Below are 15,122 nucleotides of genomic sequence, written 5' to 3'. Positions count from 1 at the left end.
AGCTCTAACTCTTCCCCCTGGAGAGAGCTTGAAAACTTAATTTCTCTTAGTAGTTCAGCTTTGTACTCTTAGGCAGGTACATACAGAACCTCTCATCCTCTAAGACATAGGAATCAGATTGTGGACTTAAAAGGCTGGTTTTTATTAACAAAACAGAGAAAACACTTGGTAAAACATTAATTGGTTGCTAGATGTTACAAAGCAACTAAAAAATAAAAAAGATGAAACACAGAGAATTCCTGGGATTCTGTTTAACAAGTTACAGTGTAAGGGGGTATTCAGCACTGAGAAGTCCAACAAACCCAAAAATAAAAGAAAATAACCTGATTGTGTCTGACTAAACATTCCCTGTTCTTCTAACATATCTGTTGTTGCAAGATTTAATCCTTCCCTTGGCACGGGTGTCACTGGATACTCCATGCTTGGCTTTCTGGCTTAATTTATGTCCTTCCAGCTCAGCTCTAGTTACACAACTGCAGGAACAGAAAAGTCTCTGCTTCCAATTCAAAAACCCACACACTGCTTCTGTTGCCTCTCTTAGCCTCCTGCCAACCTACTTCATGCTTCCCTAGCATTCCTGGGGACTCTCTAGGACCCACTATCTGTACTTTTAACCCTTACAGGTAAGACAATTAGGACTAGGTCCCAAGAGTAAACTAGGGTATGTCTACACTACCCCGCTAGTTTGAACTAGGAGGGTAATGTAGGCATACCGCAATTGCAAATGAAGCCCGGGATTTGAATTTCCCGGGCTTCATTTGCATAAGCGGGGCGCCGCCATTTTTAAATCCCCGCTCGTTCGAACCCCGTGCCGCGTGGCTACACGCGGCACGAACTCGGTAGTTCGAACTAGGAAGCCTAGTTCGAACTACCGCTACTCCTCTTCCCATTCACCACACACTCCTTGAAAAATGATATAATTTGCTTGTGTATAAGAACACAAAAGATATATTTAGTTGCTGCTTGTAATAAAAACAGAAAATGTCCCATTTTTGCATTTGAGGAGTGAGATTATGCTTTCAGATACTGAAGACGTGCACTAATGCAACTACAGGGCAATAACTAGAATTAATTAAATTTTACCTTGCTGTATCTGAAATTAAATTCTTTCTCATAAAATATGTCTACAAAAATGTAAACTCTACAGTTCCCCTAGGTTCATGAGTGACACTTCAAGTGTCTGATTCTGATGTAGACCATCTACGTGATTACCATCCACCGACTCTAGAGCCAAGAAGGCTATATATGTGTCTACTGTGGATGGTACAGCAAGTAGAATTTATTTCTTACTAATATGCTGTACCAGCTAAAGAGGGGGCACATGACTCCAGCCCAGAGACCCACACTTTCTTCCCCTCTCATTCCATTATCCATCCTACATTACCTTAAGGCTGGGAGGGGAGTGTCTGTGCTCTTCCTGCTGCTCAGGGAACTTCTAAAACAACAGGGCTCTCCAGAACTGCAGCAGCAGCATTTGGGGCTACCTAGTGGTCCCATGTTTTGCTTCTCCTCTGTCTTCTGGCACAGAGATTGGTTATAAATATCTTATGAGAATGGCGGACTGGACCACCCTACTTACACCACTAACTGGGGAAGAGGAGATGCCTTTTGTTGCCACAACATTATTTATCAAATCATATGACCTTGTAATCACCATGGTACTTTATAATCAGCTTTATTTTTCTCTTTCTTTTCAGCCTCAGTAGACAAAATGTCCATAGAATAAGTAGCCTACATTTCAGACCTTGCCATGAATCATTTGGACGGGCCACCTCAGGGGGAGGTGAATGACGAGCCAGCAAACGGAGAGGTGAACGAGTCTGTGGAGGCTGACCTGGAGCACTCTGAGGTGGAGGAGGAGCAGCAGCAATATGCCACTCATTACCCGAGACATGCCAGTGGCAGCCAAGGCCAGTCTGGGCAGGAGGAGGAGGGGATGCTAGCTCGGTCGGCCAGTACTGAGAGTGGCTTCCACAATCACACTGATACTGCTGAAGGGGATGTCATAGCCACAGCAGAGTATGGCTATGACACAGACCGAGTCCAGGAAAACGAGGACGAGAGTGCCTATGCAGTGCAGTATAGGCCTGAGTCTGAAGAGTATACGGAAAATGCTGAAGCTGAGCATGCGGAGGCCACTCATGCCCGAACTCTCCCTAACCACTTACACTTTCATTCCATTGAACATGAGGAAGCTATGAATGCTGCCTACTCGGGTTATGTTTACACTCATGGGCTCTTCCATCGAGGGGAAGATGAACAATATGCTGAGCCTTACGCCGACTATGGACTGCAGGAGCATGTGTATGAGGAAATAGGAGATGCACCTGACCTGGATGTCAGGGAGGGTCTACGACTCTACGAGCAGGAGAGGGAGGAAGCTGACAACTATCGCAAGGAAGCTCTGGGTGCCCGCCTTCACCACTATGATGAACGGTCCGATGGAGAGTCTGACAGCCCCGAGAAGGAGGCAGAATTTGCTCCCTATCCAAGGATGGACAGTTATGAACAAGAGGAAGACATTGATCAGATTGTGGCTGAGGTGAAACAGAGTATGAGTTCTCAGAGCCTAGACAAGCTGGCTGAAGATATGCCAGAAGCAGAGCAGAACTTGGAATGTGCCCATACTCCCAGTAGGGGGACACTTGAGAGCAACGGTCAGCTCCCAACTGGCTCCAGGCCCACCGCCAACTCAGGAGAGTCAGTGCAGAGATACAGCAAGGAAAAAAGGGATGCAATATCTCTGGCCATTAAAGATATTAAAGAGGCTATTGAGGAAGTGAAGACAAGGACCATTCGTTCCCCTTATACCCCAGATGAACCAAAAGAACCCATCTGGGTGATGAGACAGGACATCAGCCCAACCAGGGATTGTGATGATCAGAGGCCACTAGATGGAGATGTAAGTACATAAAGCTATTGGCTTACTTGCTACAAGTAAAGGCATGAGGAACACATAACAACATTTGTATGTCTGTCTCTTTCATGTAGATGCACACATGCATGCATTCTCTCTCACTCCTGGTAAAGTACACTATGCTTGTATGGCTCAATCTGTTCCTGTTAAATATTTAGAGCTTTACCCATTTTAATTCTGTTTTCTAAAGGATGCAGAAGCATTGGAGCTATGTATTATCAGTGGGCCATGTTAACCCCTCGTGAAATTCCACTGACATCAATAGAGTTACACCACAGGTGAATTTGCCACGCAAGGTTTGATTGCTATCTTGCAGAAACAAGCGATAAAACGTTTTTTTTCCAATATCCCTTAACTAACTGGTTGATGAGAACAGCTATCAACCAGTTTTACTTGGGTGATCAGGTTCTCCAGGCTCCCATCAGTTATGGGCTTGCCAACTACAAGACAATGCAAATTTACAACACTGTTAGTTTAATTGTAAAGGGGAATCTCACCTTCATGTGTGAACCTGATGTTGTTAGTTATTTCTTATAGTGTACAATCTATTACAGTTTTTGAACTACTTTATATTTAGACAGCAGACCTAACTTGATTCAGAATCAGTCCAGAACTGTTCAGCCTATTCTCTTTGCCATGTACAGTTAATTGTATATGTTAAATTTATGGTTTACAGTATTTCTTTAATAGTTTTGGAAGCAACTTTTAATCATATTAAAATGTATAGGGGCAGTAGATCAAATCATCCCTTAAGTAATTCATTTAATGTCAGCTAACTTGTCCCATGGATGAGTGTGACCCAAAATGTGTGTAACAATTCTCTTTAATTCTTATGGAGTATTTTATTGGTGTCTGCTTCCTTTGGTGATATACTATGTATAGTTCAAATTAGGGATGTTCGAGTTTAACCTATTAACTAATACATTGATGCTCATCAGTTAATGCTATTGGTTAAACCCTACCCCACTTCCAGGGAGGTGGCTTTGCTGGGGCTGGTGGCTAGAGATGTGAAAGTGTAACCCTGTACATGGTTAACGGATGAACTTGGGCTCATGAGTTAACATGCCCGGTTACATGAGGACTCCCGGTATGCAAGGAAAGCCAGCTTACCTGGCTGCCCCCCCACCCCTATCTGTTAATGCTAATATAGAGGGCAGGTGGAAACCCGTAAGCACGGGGTATGCACACCAGCTCATGTGAAACCATGTACCTGCTGAAAATGTCAGTGGTTGCACGATTACTTAATTAAATGCATTTTAACATCCCTATTGGTGGCCCCACGCCTGGGAGACTTCGCTGCGGGCTCTGCAGTATGAAGCTTATTTGAGCTTTGTACTGCAGAGCCCTCAGCATGTAACCACTAAGATTTTTAGTGGTTACACAATTACCTTATTAAACATCTTTTAACATCCCTAGTTCAAACTTCTAGCAATACCAGTTTAAATAAAAACTAAATATTAATGGTCTTATATGCTACCAGGCTTACTGTAGTATAGCGCATGGAGTTTGAAATATGAAAAAGGGATGTGATCTGGCCAAGATAAGTAACTTTTATATTGTTTTTCTTTCTTGAAAGACCGTCAGAAATCCAGAAACTTGTAAGTGAATTGTGAATTAGATCATGTCTCATCACACAATGTTAACCCTGTGTAACAGAGACGATGAATTGCAATAATTCATTTATATTATCCCAAAATAGAGTCAAATATCGGCAAGCTTACATCTGCTCGTGCTCTTATTGCCTTCTCTGGGACTGCTTGTTTAAGGAAAGATGTAGAAGCGGGATTTTGCAGCTAAAGCATTAAACATCATTCTGTTAACATCCCTGTTTAATAAGTGTCTTCTAGTTTAATATGCATGGTTTGCACATACAGCCATTGGAAACTCTTTTAAACCTATATCTACATATCAATTTCTTATACGTACAGGCAGTCCCCGACTTACGTGGATCCGACTAAAGTCGGATCCGCGCTTACGAACGGGGCTTTTCTCGCCCCGGAGCTCACGGGCGGAGGGTTGCCACCCGTGTCCTCCGGGGCGAGAAAAGCTTTTCCTGGTCTGCTGGGGGGGTCCAGCAAAGCCACTGGACCCCCCCAGCAGACCAGGGACACCCGAGCAAAGCCGCTGCCTGGGTGGCTTTGCTCGTTTGCCCGGGAGCAAAGCCGCCGCCTGGGCGGCTTTGCTCGGGTCTCCCCGGTCTGCTGGGGGGGGAGGGGGCGCAGCTAGTGCGCCCCCCCCCCCCCCGACCAGGCTTTTGTTGCGGGACGCCTCGGGTAGAGCAGCTGGGGTGCTGCCGGGTTGGTCCTGTGGGAACCTACCGGGCAGCGCCCCAGCTGTTCTGTCCCAGGCTCCAGATTCAGCAGCTGTTGAAACTGATCAGGCTGATTCCAGGACGCTGGGGGCGGAGCAACTCTGCCTCCGGCTTCCTGTAGTCAGCCCCTGGTCAGTTTCAGTGGCAGCAGCTGAATCTGGAGCCAGTTCCGACTTGTATACAAATTCAACTTAAGAACAAACCTATAGTCCCTATCCTGTACGTAACCCGGGGACTGCCTGTAACACAGCATTGGGATCTGTGCATGCTCAGCACCTCTAAAATTCAAGCTTGTTATACTTTATAGAATGTGTCATTAACCATCAATGGGCATATTACCCTAGAAATGTGGTATCTGGATTGTGACGGGGCACTCGCGCCCCGCACTGAGAGCGCGCCGGGAGGCGCCGGGCAGCCACACCGGGGGGCGGGGAACGCGGCCCAGCCCGCCGCGGCGGGCTGCAGTAATACGCCGGCAGCCGGCGCAGGGGGCGTCGGGAGGCAGCTGGCGCCGGCTGGCAGGGCCCAAGAGGGAGGGGCCGGCGAGGCGCAGGGGGATGATGTCACGGGGGAAGGGTGGCTGGGAGGCGTCGCAGGGGAAGTGACGCGGAGGGGGAACGGAGCCGGCGGGGGATTTAAACCCGGGGTCGGCACGGTGCAGGGGAGCGCGGCGGACAGAGCTGGAGGAGGGGAGAAGGAAGGAGAGGTGAGGCAAGCGGGGTCAAGGGAGACGGGCCAGGAGGCCTGGTGGAGTAGGAAGCGGCCCAGGGCGGGGTCGTGGAGCCCGTGAGAGGGTGTGTTTTGGGGCGTTCCCCCATCCGCGAGGGAGGGACCATGGGTCCCTGCCTTTAGGGCCCTGGGCCGGGGTTCGGAGAGGGGGCGGGCCCGAACCCCCCTACTCCGCCAGCAGGCCGATCCGGCTCGGGTGTAACGCGAATGTGCGTAATAAAAGGGCCACCGGCCTTAGTGGTGACTGCTCAGGCTGAACTCTCCGTACCACAATTAGCTCGTAGTGGACTCGGAGGGTCGAACGTGTTTACAGGATACGTAGAACTAAGATGACTCACGTGTTGTAAAATTGTAGTTTATTTTTTATGATGGGAGTTCATTCATCAAAATATCATCATTATTTCACTTCCATCATCCAAATATAGAACATATTAGTATCACCTCATTGCAGCTTTCGGACAACATTTTCTGTGTGGTTTTGTTCTGCCATGATAGCAGTCGCACAAAATATTCGTTGGTTCCTAATGGCTTTAGGTTCAGTATCCTAAAGTACCCATGATGGCAGCAAGCTTATCAGGTTGTAAGGATCCTGAAAGGGGCTTAGTTCTTCCTAGTGAGTGCTGTGCTTGCCATGCTCCCTTTTGACTGCATTTCTCATGTGTAACTTCCACACTCTGCAGAACCGGACCACGGAAGTTGCACTTGTGGATCCTAATGTGGCGCACTTGCATAGTGATGAAAGCAGGTGTTTCCATAAGTCCTTAACTGATATTATAATATGTTAGACTGTGAGCTTTTTTGGACAGGGACCATCTTTTGCGTTCTGTTTGTATGTCCTTTAGAACAATGGGGCCCTGATCCTAATTGGTGTCTCTTGGTGCTGCTGCAACACAAATAATAAATGATGCTGATAATAGCCAAAGCTCATATGACAACTAGATGTTGATAGGCGTGCAGGCAACCTAAATTCTGAAAAGCAGAAAAGCGTGAATCAAACTAACAACGGTAAAAATCCTGTGGCAGATTGAAAAAAATGCATCCCACTTGAAAAGAAGAGAATGTGGGTTGGATTTTTTTTCAGCATCAATTATTGCTGATTTTTGCATTGTTTGTAATGCTTTACTCAGGTATCACTTGGCACAGATACAGTAGTCCGAGTAAATCCATCTTCTTGAACAGAGGGTGCGTTGAACGGCGTAGCAGGTTGCTGAACAAAATAAGATTGCCTTCACTAAGTGATCACAAGGAATCAGTTTTTATAATAATAATACTATAGAACCCCATTTATCAGGATATCAATTTTTTTCAGACAAACGATATTTTGGAAAAATTAGGGGCTTTTCAATATAACTGAAATGTTTCAGAAATGTAACTCAATTTCATCTATAACTAAGCAGGGATTTGATTAATGAAGGTGCTGTTTTACTTACTGATTTTTCAGAAGTACTGAAAATCTCATAATTTTTACCAAAATCAGCACTCCAGCGAATCAGACCTTTTATTACATTAACATTATATTCTCTTCAGGTATGTCCTGCAAATGATCTGTTTTCCCATATTACTCTTTTTTGGAAAATGTTTGCAATCATTTTGTGCTGCTAACCAAATAGTGACCAAACCTTAGGATTAGAACAATAGACTTGGATTCCCTTAGCAAGCAGTTCTCTGAGAGGTGATAAAGCCATGGAGACTGCAGAAGGATCTACAGGTATCAGTATTAAATATAGCAGGATTTTTTTCAAAGGTAAAATAAATATCACGCTGCAGTGTTGAGCATTTACATGACAGTGTTGAGATTGGAGGCTTTTGTGTAGAGGATAAAGTAAAAAGGTTCAGCAGTAATGATAAGAGACTGACTCCTGTTGGGGTGCTTAGACTGGGTTTCAACTAACCAGCAGTTGGGAAGAGAGATGGAGATTATGTGGGCTAATGGAAAGGATAAAGGAGCGGATAAATGAGACACTTAAAGGAAGGACCACTTACGGATGGGTGTGCTTTGTCTTCATGATATTCAGGATTAAATCTGGTAGCTAATTCCTTTCAGTCATTCATATGTATTTACCCTAAAACAAATGCTTTACTGGTATATGAAAAACAGAATAAAATGGCAGCAATACAGCTTTTATGTACAGTGTAGTTAGTAGAAGTACAGTTAGTAGCTATTAAGATCATGTGATGTAGAAAGGAGGAAAAAGATTTTTTTTTTATTTCAAACTTGAAATGTAAACCTATAAGCAGGGAATTTAAAAAAATGCCCAAGATTCCATTTAAAAGGGAGTGAGACAATATCTGTGCTGATATACACCCTATGCAATCTCATTAACTTGTGTGCTTTCACAGAATTTGGCTCCATTAAATTTAAGTACAATAAGCTAAACTTTCACGAATGCATGCACACAACCTTTGGTTTTAGACCATAAAAGATGTGCATTAGGATTTCCCTAGTATCTGCACAGGTGGTGGTGTGATTACAGTATCTTCCTTGCTTCTGTTAGCAGAACTCCTTAAATTTTCTTTAGAATGTATAGCCATGTATGGTTGTTAGGTAGAGCTCTGTTCCTTTTCCTTCTAGAACTTGCGTAGTGCAACTGCAACACCAAGTAACTGTAAGGAGAAACCATGGAGCATCAGAGTTAGGTTTCTCGAGGGCTTTGTCAACACTGGCACATTTTGTTACCAAAAACTGCCTTTTGGCATCAAAACAGTGAGAATGTTTATATTTCAATGCAACTTTTGTTGGGGAAAACACCCAGTTTTGGAGAAAAAAAATTCAACCCTTGTGAGAGACTTTTGTCTTTTTCCCCTCCCTTTATTGAGAACAAAGAGCCAGAGCCAGTGTGGATGCTGCTGTTTTTAGATTTTTGTCAAGAGAACTGGCTTCCACCAGTATCTCACAATGTCTATCCTGATGGCTGTGTTCAGTGTTTTGTGATCTCTGTGCCCTGCAGGCATGTGCCCCTCCCATTTCAAAGCTCCAGGAAGTATCTGACAGCTGAGTGAGTTGCTCTGTTTGGGGAACAAGCAAATAACAAATTATTGGAGTGACTGGTGTCTGAGTGAGACCCTCATGTTCAGCTCTAGAGAGAGGGGATTTCTCTCTCGCAATTGAGTCACGTATTTGTAGTGCATTGTAGATCAGCAACCCAAGGATTGTTGATGCACAAACATTTTTGGCTGTTGTGATTCTACACCTTCAGTTTCTCAGACCTCACAATCATTGGTGTCCAAAATCTGCATTCATGAGATCTGGTAGCACTGATACTGGAGCTGTTTCACAGAGATGAGCATGTTTCAATTTTTCCACAGCAGGCCTAATTTATTATTAATGAGGAAATTGAGAAGTCTATTTTAAATAATTCAAGCGGGTTTCAGGTACTGGTTGAACTTTGAAAGAAAGAGGGAAAAGTGTCTAGTTATATGGATGTGATATTGTTGGTGCTTCCCCCCCCCCCCCAACAAAGTCTTTAAAGCTGCTTTTTGGAATAGATTTTAGAGGTCAAATCTTTAATGAGTGGCATCTATATATTATAAAGTCTTAAAATTATACAGCAAGCCCAATAACCATGAACATTTTAATTGCAAGGAAAGAAGGCTTTATGCTGATTCATCAACCATGTAGGAAAAAGGGAGATGTTAATCAATTACAGTGTTGGAAGACAAACACTCACTAGACCAGGTCAGGATATTTAAATTATGGTGAATATTTGATTCAGGAGTCTGTGAATCATTTTGTGTTTTATTGTGTTTTTTAATAAATTATGGAAAGATAAAGGATGATTCTTCTCCATTGTAAACTGGAGCACTGCCCGTGGTGATTACAGTTATGAAGAAAGGCTTCTGAAAACATGGACAAGAATTGCAGTATTTGCTTTAGATTGACACGTGATATACTGCAGTTGAAATTCAAATACAAGTTAACTCAGGTTATATATGTTGAGTGGAGGAAAAAATCTCACATCATGGGAGAGAAAAAGAGCCAGAATTGAGCCCATTTTCAGGAATTCTGCAATGCCAGCTTTTGGTGTGAAGCATTCAGTTTGCTGGCCAGGTCTGACCACTTAAGGTATTTATTGATTTGCTGAGCATGCACAGATTCTGTAGAATCTGAGATTCAATTTTTAAAGGAAAGATTCTAGCCTTTGTTTCTAGCAAAGAAATCCTTATAGGTGTGAATTACTGTAACCTATACATTACTGTAACCCGTGCATGTTATAGAACTCTGAACAAGAACTCTTTTTCACAGGCAGATTAATATCTCCTGGAACCCTAGGCCAAAAGGAGGAGCCATGGTGCAAGAACTTTAGCCCTGACCCATCCCTTCCACCTATGGTCCTGTTCGCATTCCACTCCGTCTCCCACCTTCCCCTCTTCCCGTCCCCTGCTGCTGTTTTGTCCATGGTCCCGCCTCATATCACCCCTGCCACTGACCTTACACCTCCGTTCACTCTTCCCTCCCCCCACTACAGCCCCAAGACTGGAGAATTTCTTTCCCACTGTAGGGATGTTAAATATCGGTTAATTGAGTAGTCGATTACCCTCATGAATTCTTATTAGCTATTCGATTATTCTATAGTCCGGGGGGTAGGAGGGAGCTGGCAGCCAGTGCGCTCCGGCCCCCTCCGAAAAAGCCCCCTGCCACTCTGCACTGCTGCCTCTGTATCAGAAGCAGTAGTGTGGGGTGCCAGGTGGAAGTGGGTCCGCAAAGGGAGCCAGTTTAAAAAACAGCTCCCCTCGCAAACCAGCTGCCTGTCCAGAAGCAGGGCTGAGCTCCGAGAACCTGTGTGAACTCAAACACTTCAAATGCAGAGCTACAGCAGAGGTAGGTCCCGGATCTGACTTGAGCCAGGACTGGGCCCGTCTGCTGGCCAGCCTCCTAAGAAATTTACCATTGGGGGTGGGAGAATGCGTGTAGTCTATAGCATTAACCTATAAGCTTTTGCTTATTGGTTAATCGGTTACTCGACTACACTATTACATCCTTATCCTGCTGCCATGGCTCAAAAGCCACAGAGGGGAGTGAGAGGTCTTCCAGCCCTGAGGCCATGACAAGGAGCAAGATCTCCTCCAGTTTTAGTGTTCTTGTCTTAGCTGCCCTTTAACAATATCGTTCCCTTAACATAGCAAAACAGAACCATCTAAAATGCATTCTGAGGATGAGTGGCGTTTTCACCTATAGGTTTCCATCTAGTTTTTACCATCTAGCAGCTGTATCTTAGTGAAATGAATTAATGGTCTTAGTGTAGGTTTTAATGGACAGGGTTCCCGATCAGATTGGAGATTAACTGACCCCTCATTGGTAGGCTGCAAAAAAACTCATGTTTGACCAGATCACAGCATTAGACTGAGCTGCTCTGATCGTATTGCAGGGAGAAGGGAATCTGTTATAGTGAGTGTCTGCTGTCTGACTACTACTTTCCACAATAATCCCCATATTCCACATATTTGTAAGTTTCCAAAGTATACACATTTGGGGAATAATCTTTCAAGATTTACATGGTTATTGCCTTCCCAAAAAGGATTTTTTGTTGTTTTGGGAAAGTTTAAGCAAAATCTCTTTGATTAGCTAGAAGAGGAGTGAAAAACTACACTTTTCTCACTGTAAAATCAACTTTTTTTAAAAAATTATGATATCACTCAATGATTTGGCATAAATTGTATACTGTAAAATGAAGCTTCAGGGGGTAGCTGAGTTAGTCTGTTCAGGATAAACTTAAGAAAACAATAGTTTGGTAGCACTTTAAAGAGAAAACATCTACATGTTTTGTTAGTCTTTAAAGTGCTATCAGACTGTTTGTTGTTTTCTTAAGTTTATATTGTAAAATGTTAGAGAGTGCACAACAAAAGTAAGTTAACACTGCTTTTTGTACCATTTGGCTACGTCTAGACTGGCATGATTTTCCGCAAATGCTTTTAACGGAAAAGTTTTCCGTTAAAAGCATTTGCGGAAAAGAGCATCTAGATTGGCATGGATGCTTTTCTGCAAAAGCACTTTTGTGCAAAAGCATCCGTGGCCAATCTAGACACGCTTTTGCACAAAAAAGCCCCGATCGCCATTTTCGCGATCGGGGCTTTTTTGCGCAAAACAAATCTGAGCTGTCTACACTGGCCCTTTTGCGCAAAAGCTTTTGCGCAAAAGGACTTTTGCCCGAACGGGAGCAGCATAGTATTTCCGCAAGAAGCACTGATTTCTTACATGAGATTGTCAGTGTTCTTGCGGAAATTCAAGCTGCCAGTGTAGACAGCTGGCAAGTTTTTCCGCAAAAGGAGCTGTATAGCACTTAACTGTATTAGGTGCTTTACAGAACAAATAAGAGAAAAAATTCTTCCCCCAGAGCTCTTACAATCTAATTTTCATACATTGTAGCAGACAGATGAGGGAGCAGTTGAGGAAAAATAAAGGTTATAATAATAAGATCATGCGGTTACCCCTCTGAGGAAGATATATATCTTTAGCAAAATGCAGGACAATGTAGCACTTTAAAGACTAACAAGATGGTTTATTAGATGATGAGCTTTCGTGGGCCAGACCCACTTCCTCAGATCAAATAGTGGAAGAAAATAGTCACAACCATATATACCAAAGAGTACAATTAAAAAAATGAACAAATATGAAAAGGACAAATCACATTGCAGAACAGGAAGGGGATGCGGGGGGGGGGGGGGGGGGGGGGGGAGGGGAGGAAGGAAGGTAAGTGTCTGTGAATTGATGATATTAGAGGTGGGGAGAGTGGGACGTTTGTGAGTTAATGGTATTAGAGGTAATAACTGGGGAAGCTATCTTGGTAATGGGTGAGATAGTTCAAGTGTTTGTTCATTCCTTTTTGGAGAGTGTCGAATTTTAACATGAATGACAGTTCAGAGGATTCTCTTTCAAGTGCAGATGTAAAAGGTCTTTGTAGCAGAATGGCAAGAAACTGTTTTTTCTTTGTGATCTTGTCTGATATCTGTTTTGTGGGCATTAATCCTTTGGCAAAGTGTCTGAGATGTTTGCCCAATGTACATAGCAGACGGACACTTTCGGCACATGATAGCATTAGATTATATTTCTGGATGTGCAGGAATATGTGTTCTTGATCTTATAACTCACTTGGTTAGGTCCAATAATGGTATCAGCAGAATGAATATGTGGACAAAGCTGGCAATGGGGTTTATTGCAAGGGAAGGTACCAGGGTTGGTATTAGTGTGGTATGTCCTGTGGTTGTTGGTAAGAATCATCTTGAGGTTAGGTGGTTGTCTATAGGAGACTGTCTCCCAGAGCCTCTTGGAGTATGGTATCCTGTTCCAGTATAGGCTGTAGTTTATTGATGTGTTGGACAGGTTTAAGTTGGGGGTTGTAGGTGATGACAAGTGGTGTTCTATTGTTGGTTTTCTTGGGTCTGTCTTGAAGTAGATGGTTTCTAGGTATTCGTCTGGCTCTTTCAATTTGCTTTTTTATTTCTCTGGGTGGGTAGTTGAGGTTTATAAATGCTTGGTAGAGATCCTGAAGCTTCTGGTCTCTGTCAGTGGGATTAGAGCAGATGCGCTTGTATCGAAGGGCTTGGCTATAGACAATGGATCGTGTGGTGTGTTCTGGATGGGAGCTGGATGCATGTAGGTAACTGTATGAGTCGGTGGGTTTTCTGTAGAGAGTGGTGTCTAATTTTCCATTGTTGATTTGTACTGTGGTGTATATCTTTAGGGTTTTGTTCAGGAGGTGGTGGTGAGAGATAATTAATTTAAGGATCAGAGGCAATGTAGCAGAGGTGAGTGAGGTTTTTAGAGAGTCAAAGGCCCAATTAAGTGGAAAGAAAATGCAAGCTGAGGTCTAGCAGGTTTCCTCTAACCCCTTTGAAGAATTTGACATTTGACCCTTGATTCTAGTGCTTCAGGGAGTAGACAAGTTAGTCTGTTACAAAAACAAACAAACAAAAAACAATTGTTTTTCTTAATTCTAGTGGCACCACTGAATTTTGCTTGGATTAAGTATTTGTCTATTTCCCCCCTAAATCTAAATGTGTCATAGTGATAATAAGCTGTTTATGCAATCTCTAGATATACTGCTGCTACGAATGAATAAACATCACCATTTTGCTAAAACAAGAACAGCTTGCTGTGACAAAGGAAGCTCCACTCTTCCTGATGTATGTCTTCACAGGATATTCAGTTACATAGCTGGTTAATCTGGATAGGTGTGACACAATGGAGTCCTGTCGCATCTCCTATTACCAATTTCATTATTAAATCCAAGCACAAAATAACAGTGAAGCATTAACCTATTCCCAGCTTGTTAGTGGAGGATGTGTTAGTTACAGCTGAACAACACCAAAAGCGAAATGGAGAATTTCTGGTTGTACCAGGCGGAATACTCTAAAAGACAGGTAGGTGGAAAAGGAAGGAAGAGAAGTCAGGATGCTGCTACTTTTTTTTAACAATATTTCTCCCTTTTGTGCAGCCATTCACAATTCTAATTAACATTTTCATTGGTACAGTAAATCAGTGTATACATGTACAGTATAGTTTCTCTTGCCAGAGTTTAGATTTGGTTTAACTAGCTTAAGAGTTATAAGAGCAATGTGAACAGACATTCTTTTAAAATGAAATTGTATAAAAAATACAGTTTTGAAGAAGCTGAACAAACTGCCCTTTCTGCTATTTCTTATTGAATTTCTTTTTTTGGTCCTACCGTATGAATTACTTGTATATTGTAAGCTGCACTCTGTAATGTACATTGTACCTTTTGCTTTGGGATGCTAAATAGACCAAATGTGGGAATCCCTCTAGCCTGAATTTTCCTTCACTTCAGAATAGGAACTATTTTGGGGTTGCTAATATTGCACAGTAGAGCAAGCTGTATATTGCATGCTGTCTGTTCTGTTATAAATTTCTTCAGTGTATTCAGTCAGACTTAGTCATCATCTTAGAAAAAAATCTTGCAGCAAAAATGCAGACACAGCATTTATATGACCTTTAATAGGTTAATAATTCCAATACTTTTTAGATATGTGTAGTTTATTATGTGTTCAATCATACAGATTTCTAATGCTGATAACTACTGGATCAACAACACAATGTTTTTAAAAACATATGACCTCTTAAATGTGGTGGACACACTAACAATGAGGCTTATTTGTTTTTAGTTGAGAAGTGAACTTGACAGTATTTTAAATAAATATTTTGGGGACAAC

At 42.9% G+C, this 15,122-nt stretch overlaps 1 protein-coding gene across 10 annotated transcripts in view; it reads left to right on the top strand.

The window, feature by feature from the left end:
- The window catches only part of APBA1 (amyloid beta precursor protein binding family A member 1), a 153,540-nt gene that overhangs the window by 86,313 nt on the left and 52,105 nt on the right, over positions 1 to 15,122 (top strand). For all 10 annotated transcript variants that reach the window (XM_075931690.1, XM_075931687.1, XM_075931686.1 and 7 more), the window contains one exon: positions 1,698 to 2,902. In XM_075931690.1, coding sequence (XP_075787805.1) covers positions 1,751 to 2,902 — 1,152 coding nt within the window. In that variant the 5' untranslated portion in view covers positions 1,698 to 1,750. The remainder of the gene's footprint in view (positions 1 to 1,697; positions 2,903 to 15,122) is intronic.

Source organism: Pelodiscus sinensis, chromosome 6 (assembly GCF_049634645.1).
Source record: "Pelodiscus sinensis isolate JC-2024 chromosome 6, ASM4963464v1, whole genome shotgun sequence".
In the NCBI taxonomy this organism is placed as follows: domain Eukaryota; kingdom Metazoa; phylum Chordata; order Testudines; family Trionychidae; genus Pelodiscus; species Pelodiscus sinensis.
The sequence above is the reverse complement of the archived record's forward strand: the minus strand, read 5'-3'. Positions and strand labels throughout refer to the sequence as shown.